General features: G+C 29.9%; 1 protein-coding gene across 1 annotated transcript; it reads right to left on the bottom strand.

Annotated features, from left to right (window-relative positions):
• Positions 1-1,977: 1,977 nt before the first annotated feature.
• Positions 1,978-7,314, bottom strand: LOC126771412 (putative fatty acyl-CoA reductase CG5065). Its single transcript, XM_050491279.1, has 10 exons — positions 7,219-7,314; positions 6,261-6,377; positions 5,855-5,977; positions 5,546-5,671; positions 5,105-5,258; positions 4,144-4,245; positions 3,844-4,030; positions 2,822-2,928; positions 2,551-2,680; positions 1,978-2,200 (listed from the first exon to the last, which is right to left on the bottom strand). The coding sequence occupies exons 1-10, from the start codon at positions 7,312-7,314 to the stop codon at positions 1,978-1,980; spliced, it is 1,365 nt and encodes a 454-aa protein (XP_050347236.1).
• Positions 7,315-7,544: the final 230 nt, after the last annotated feature.

The following is a 7,544-nucleotide window of genomic DNA, read 5'->3' as shown; positions in this document are numbered from 1 at the left end:
GCTTCCTGGGTAGGTACCAATCACTCATCAGATGTTTTACGGCAAAACAGCAATATTTAGTATTGTTGCGATCCGGGTTGAAAGTTGAATAAACCTGTGTAACTACAGATACAAGGGACATACTTAATTTCCAAGATTGGTCGTGCATTGCCAATGCACTTGCATTGGAATAGTCAATACTTCTTACAGCGCTAATGTCTAAAGGTGGCCTACGTGCTCCGTCTACCAATAACATAAAAAAACCGAGAAATTATATTATGTAATAAATTAAACATCGATATAAATACCATAAAATTTATTAAATAAAAATAAATGACGTTAAACTAATTATAGTAAGTACAAAATGTTACATGACTCTACTATTTAATTAGCAATTTTCTATGTAATATTTTTAATATAATAAAATATATTATTAATTATTATTTTTTGTTTTCTTCACCAGCCATCATTATTTATTAAGGACTGGATATATGCACCAAAAATGGACCTGGACAAGGCTATCGATTAATATATAATCCCACCAAAAACGTAAAATTTAAAAAATACTGTCACAGAAAAAGTTGTAATATCCGTAAAACCAAGTCAGTTTTATGATTAAGAACATTTTTTTTTTAACATCTAGAAGCACCTATTCAAAAAGCACTTTGTCGAAAATTGTTTCCAAATTAGTTACCTACCAACACTTATCGGAACTATATCGATATATAGCCGGTTGGCGTGGTTGGTAGATACTTGCCTTTCACGCCGAAGGTTGTGGGTTCTATTCCCACCCTGGACAGATATTTGTGTGCATGATCATGTCTGTTTGTCCTGAGTCTGGGTGTAATTATCTATATAAGTATGTATTTACAAAAGAAAAGTAGTATATGTAGTATATCAGTTGTCTGGTTTCCATAGCACAAGCTTTGTACAAGCTTAATTTGGGATCAGATGGCCGTGTGTGAAAAATGTCTCAGGATATTATATTATATCAATATTAAACTAATTTAAGTTTTCTCAAATATTTCTTAGTAATATTTGTCATTTAGAAGAGCATACTTAAAGCAAAAGTGTTCATGTTAACGCAATGATCGCCCCGGTCATATCCTTGTTTTGTTTTTTATTTTGCATTATGAAAATTAAGTGAAACAGAAATTGCCTAAAAATAAATTATATAACAGAAATTCCATCGTAACCGTTTATATAAATTAAATCCTTTTCAGTCATTAATAAAATAATAACTTAATAAACTAACTATATCCGTCTAATCTAGAAGGCTAATATAACCCCTCTACTTTAGTAATACCTTTTTTTTTGACTTCATCCTAATTGGATAAAAAAGTGGGATACTTGCATGGATATTTTTACATACATAAATAATGTTAATGTGTACATTTTTGTTATCTTTTGTTTGAACGTATCAATTGTATTTTATTATATTAAATTTTAAAAATTACAATAAAAAATCTTGAGACGTAATTAAAGATTTAAATTTATTTGATATTTATGAATAGTTTTAACAAAATTAAATAATTATTTTATATATGAAGATCAAGAAATGTTTTTCATATAAATTATAAAACACGGTTTAGTTAAAAAAATTAAAAGAAAAAAAGACATTTGGATAATTGCATCATATATTTAGACATATTTTTTATCATAAAACATTTTAAATTTACAAGACAGTATATATATTATATCTTACATCTGTACTGTACATTGCTGGCTGCTCCGCGCGGTATTTCCCGCGTTAAACGTTACACCCCTGTGGGTCATAGCGTGATGTTATAATTAAGTCTATTTTATAATAAATAGACATTTTTTTACTCAAAAAGTTTTTTCAAATCGGACTGATAGACCCTGAGATTAGCGCGTTCGAACAAACAAACTCTACAGCTTAATATAATAAAGAGCTATTAATATAAAATATTTACAACTAAAAACTATTTAATACTAAATTAAATTAGTTAATATATTTAATCTAACTAAAACTAAGGTTTAACTACGATTTATTAAGTATTTGTTGACTCCATTGAAATACGTTGCCATGTATTCTTCCCAATTGATATCACGTGGGTCGCAAGGGAATTTCTTTTTGTCTTGTTCACTTAAAGTTGATATCAAAGCCTGCGCACGCGACGCTTTCATTGCCCAGCATCGAGATGAGAAGTATCTGAGCGTTGATACACATATTTCTAGCTTTTTAAGCATTTTTATGAACCTGTTTAAAAGGAAAAACATGTTTATTACAGATATAACAAAATCGGTCTGTCTTTGTTATAATATATAATATTATATGCCAAGAAACGATACTGGGGATAGAATACGTGAATCTGAATAATACGGGTTTAAGCACTGCTTCCATTCGTTAAATTGTATTCACATTAATCTCAGGCTTAGTGAAAAAGAAATATATCGTAATGTAATTCTGCCTACAATGAAGCAGCGTAGTAGAATTAGCTTATAAAATATAATTAATTATTCATTATTTTTTTATTATTGTAACGTTTTGTGCTTAACAAAAATATTCAAATTGAACTTACAAATAAATATTCTAGAAAAAAATCTTACCTTATAGGTTTTCCGCTTAGGTACAAAACTAAATCCCCCAAATAGGCTGGTATAGTTTGAAAGATGAATGCTAGTATAAATAGTAGCCAATGAGATGTTGTGAAAATCAATCCCGGAAAAGGTAATTCATCTAAAAAAAAGATTTATTTGATATCATATGGCAAAATAAAGTAATTTTTAATAATTTAAGGCAATTTATGTTAGGCCTTTGCGTAGTTAAATAACGACAAAATTATATTTTATAAAAGAAGTTTCACATCTATGTACTTACTGAAATTGTGTTTTGTACTTTCTTTCAAATAATTGATCTTAGCATCGAGTACTGTGAGAGGATTATCCGCAGTGGAACACGAATGATATATTGACAGCTCCTTAGACCTGATAAACGAAAAATTGCACAAATTTAAAAACAGGTGTATTCATTAGATCGTGAATACAATTTTTAATAAAAATTATATTTTTTATAATAAAACTGATAGCACGTAGACACGGGTCACCGACATATATATGTTTATCCGTAACAGCTTGTGAATGTCCCACTGCTGGGCTAAAGGCCTTCTCTCCCTTTTTGAGGAGATGGTTTGGAGCTTATTCCACCACGCTGCTCCAATGCGGGTTGGTGGAAAACACATGTGGCAGAATTTTAGTGAAATTAGACGCATGTAGGTTTCCTTAAGATATTTTCCTTCACCGTAAAGCACAATTTGAGAGATGAATTATAATCACAAATTAAGCACATAAAAATTCAGTGGTGCTTGCCCGGGTTTGAACCCACGATCATCGGTTAAGATTCACGCGTTCTTACCACTGGGTCTACTCAGCTTTTTTAAAAAAAATATGTTTATCACATTACTTAATTACTTTTTACAGTCAATGCTTACCGACCAAGGTCGATCAGTCGATATCATTAGATTAAAAATTTTGAAGGATGTAGCAAACATTGTGTATCATTTCCACCGTCGATTCAGTTATTAAATTTGGATAACATCGTGAGGATAGCAGCATATGTCAGATGAAATTCCGGCTTTGGATTAGGCTCGAAGCCGTTCTCTCTAAGAGTAGAGGAGCTTTTTGCCCTGCAGTAGATGATTGAGATACCGTTATTTTACTTGATGCATAGGCACCAAGTGGCTCTCATAATTACCGTGCTACGAATTGATATAGAAGAAACAAAACTTTACTGTTTGAAACAAAAAGAATACTTCTGTTGTTGATAAATGTCTATGGTGATAATTCGCTATCTATTAAACGGCATATTTGAAAAATATTAAAAGTGATTGAATCTCCACGTACCTATTGTGTCTAGCAGCGGCTATTATTGTCATGTTGACAACGTAGTCTACGGGGATGATCTCGAATGTATAGTCATTTTCTCCGTACAACCCTCTGATCCAACCCTTAGCTAATAAAGTTAAAATTGGTGTAGGGCCCATCCAGTTCGCAATCCATCCCTTCGCAGGCTCATCTTTAATTGGAGTTACTGTAATAAATAAATGCATTTAGTATATACTAGTTATCTATCTCCATTTTTTTACTAGAAGAGTTGGTCTAGCGACGAACATATTTAAAAAAAAAATTAGCAGATTATCTTACCCACGGAAGGACGTATCATGACGGTAGGCAGATCACCACGTTTTTCGGCAACGACATTTTCCGCGAGTGCCTTTGTAAACGTGTATGTATTTGGACGTCCACCTGTGAAATAAAAATCCTTATAAATAACCTATAATACGAGATTGATTAAATTATTTACTAAACCAAAAATTAAATAGATATAAAAAAATCAAGAGAGTAACTAAATAGGCTTTCTTATCACACACAAAACATTTAAATAAAGAAATAGACATCAAATAAAATCAAATCATACAAGATTGAAATCACGATGTACAATGAAAATAAAGTAATTATATTTTACGTCTATCTTAAAAACAACTAATTGAATCAACTTATAACAATATTTAGTATGTACTTCATAATTTTAATATTGATCTTATTACTAAGGTGACATCCATTAATAATTTAAATTGTTGAACTATATTAGTGTACTAGGACTGGACTGGACTTTGATATATTAAACTTCTTTTCGGAAGTTGCAATTGATTCTATATTAATATGCTATTAGAAAATTGTCAGAATTTAACCATTGAAATATTCGTCAGTTTAAAAAATCCTTCAAAATTAGGTCCAATATTCCAGAGAATTAGAATTTCTGGTTGAAAATTGATTTAAACAGTTCGCATTTTTGCTACAATTTTTGAAAATATATCAATCTTTTCGTTGTATAATTTTGTATAATTAAATAAATTGATTTATCTTGATACATAATTTAATCGTAAAAATGCATATAATGCTTCGCTTCTTCCAAAGAGAAATTGTAAACTTTTGTGTTGACTCGCTTTCGTGACAAATTTATGTAATTAACTCAAGTTACTCCACAAAAGATAATATAATATTAAGTAAATGTTCATGACTTTCTCGAGAAATTTAAAACCACCTATAAAGAAATTTATATCTGAATTTATATGTGTAAAGTAAATACTTGAATTATAGTTACATAAAACTTCCGGGCTGAATGTCTCCTTTGGATCATTTTCCTCGATCATTCTGTAGACTTCATCCATGTGCTTCGGGCTTGGGTATAACTTTTCAACGATGGTCTTTCTTTCGTGGTCGGTATTTGAAAATATCGTTGACATGTAGACAAACACCTGGAAATCATAGGAAATTATTTTTCAACTCACACTTAATTTTTTTTTAAGAATTTCGTTTGGTAATTAAATCAAATATTAATCTGTCCTATAATACTACAAACACCCCACCAGCTAGAGACTAAGATATTATAACCTTTGTGCCTGTGATTACACTGGTTCACCCACCATTCAAATCGAAATACAGCATTAAAAAGCATTGCTTTATGGTGGTAGAATAATTGCTTAGTGTATTAAAGTGGTGATTCAAATAAAGTGAAAAGTAAAATGGGTATTTTTATACGTACTTCTATATTTTTCATATTTTGACATATTTTAATGACTTCCTCAGTGCCTCCAACATTAATTTTCACAGCTACCGATAGTGGTTCGTTGAACTTAATAGTGGCTGCTAAGTGAAACACCACTGACACCTATAAAATATTTTAGTTTAAAAATAGAAGAAAAATATCTTAAAATTAGATATTATTAACTTTAGAATATATAAACTCACACAGATGCATCTCACCGTTCATACTACGCACACTAGCAAACATTACTTTTTAAATTGTATGCAACTTAGAATTTAAGAAGTTTGACAGTCAAAATATACACACCTCATCGTACAATATTTGCAGATCCTGCGTACTTATTCCAAGATTTAGTTCAGTTAGGTCTCCAATAACTGGTATTATTTTTTTTAGATTTTCTGGTTTATCAGCTTTAAGCCTTTCGAAAATCTATAAAAAAAACAATAAAGATTAAAACAATACATAAATTGTAATAACTATTGTGTATCGATTATTATTATATTCTTGAATTTAAATTGTGTAAATTCGATTGTTCAAATTTTATAAAAAGAATATGTTCGATTCGAATTGAAAAAAAAGGGAATATAATAAATGATGTAATTAATATACTAAATAAGTAAAACCTCATACTATTTTTATTTATAAAGCAAGAATATTATGATACGGTTAATGTACAATTAAAGTAATATATGCATATTACTTTAATACTTACAGGGCTATTTATAAGGCTTTTAACTCTTTCTTCGGGGGACACACCTTTCTTTTCTCGTATAAGAATATATATATTGCCGATATCTGGACATCCATATAATAATTTCTCTATTAAAACCTTAAAAATAAAACAATAATAACACATAAGCATCAAGAATAAACAAAAAACATCATTTTTTAAAAAAAATCATATAGATAAGCTGACTGGTAAATAAGCGGTCACCACTGCGCATAGACATTGGTACAGTAAGAAATATTAATCATCCCTTACATTTTTAATGCGTCACCAACATTGGGAACTAAGATGTTATGTCCCTTGTGGCTGACTGTCACTGACTCACTCACCCTTCAACCCTGTCCATAACAATACTAAGTACTGCTGTTTGTCAACTTTTAAAATAATAATTTATTAATCTAGAATTAAAAAAAAGTGTTTAACTGTTAGTCAAGTTTCACATTAACGGCATAGTATAGCTCCAATATAATGAAACACTGCTTGGGAATTTTGTAATAAAGAGTACAAATAACTATTTCTTATTCTTATTGATTCGATATCTGATCAGATGGCCCAATAATTGGAACACAAGAAACATAAACGGTTTTAAACCTGACAAGCACCACTGAATTTTTATATGCTTAATTTGTGTTTATAATTCATCTTATACTTAGCAGCGGTGAAGGAAAACATCGTGAGAAAACCCGCACGTGTCTTACATCACTGGAATTCTGCCACATGTCTATCCAACCCGCATTGGAGCAGCGTGGTGGAAGAAACTTAAAACCTTCTTCTCAAATGGGAGAGGAGGCTTTAGCAAAGTAATATGTCATTACCAGGCTATTATATTACATATTCTTATTTATATAAGTATATATATATATATATATATATATAATATATATATATACTTATATAAATAAGAATAGAAATATATATAAAAATAATAAAATGATAAACATACAATTCCGAGGAACCCAGTCCCTCCAGTCATGAAGATTGATCTTCCGGCGTAAAAATCGGAAATAGGGGAGTATTTGTCTGTCGTTTTCATGATCATAGTGATTGTTGCTCTGAAACATAATTTATTAATTATTAATAATGTCCTTCCTATGATTTCCGACTATTTTTAATACTTACACATGACGATTAAAAAGTTATTTTATAAACCTACTTGAATAAAAGTTTTTTTAAATAATTCTGATATAATTATTAAATCAAATCTTCGCCATTCTAGGTTAATTAGTTTACGTAATTAGGATATCAATTAACGTTTCAATTATGTAATTT

This window comes from Nymphalis io, chromosome 10, assembly GCF_905147045.1.
Source record: "Nymphalis io chromosome 10, ilAglIoxx1.1, whole genome shotgun sequence".
Lineage (NCBI taxonomy): Eukaryota > Metazoa > Arthropoda > Insecta > Lepidoptera > Nymphalidae > Nymphalis > Nymphalis io.
Note: the sequence above shows the minus strand (reverse complement) of the source record. Positions and strands in the feature narration are given on the sequence as shown.

Bases quoted from the DNA above. Each gene is read 5' to 3' on its own strand.
- LOC126771412 (XM_050491279.1), bottom strand. From the start codon at position 7,314: ATGATCATGAAAACGACAGACAAATACTCCCCTATTTCCGATTTTTAC. The intron at 5,978-6,260 runs GTAAGTATTAAA...TTTTTTTTATAG, and splicing joins AAAGCCTTATAAATAGCCCT to ATTTTCGAAAGGCTTAAAGC. The intron at 2,929-3,843 runs GTACGTGGAGAT...TTCGTTTATCAG, and splicing joins GCCGCTGCTAGACACAATAG to GTCTAAGGAGCTGTCAATAT.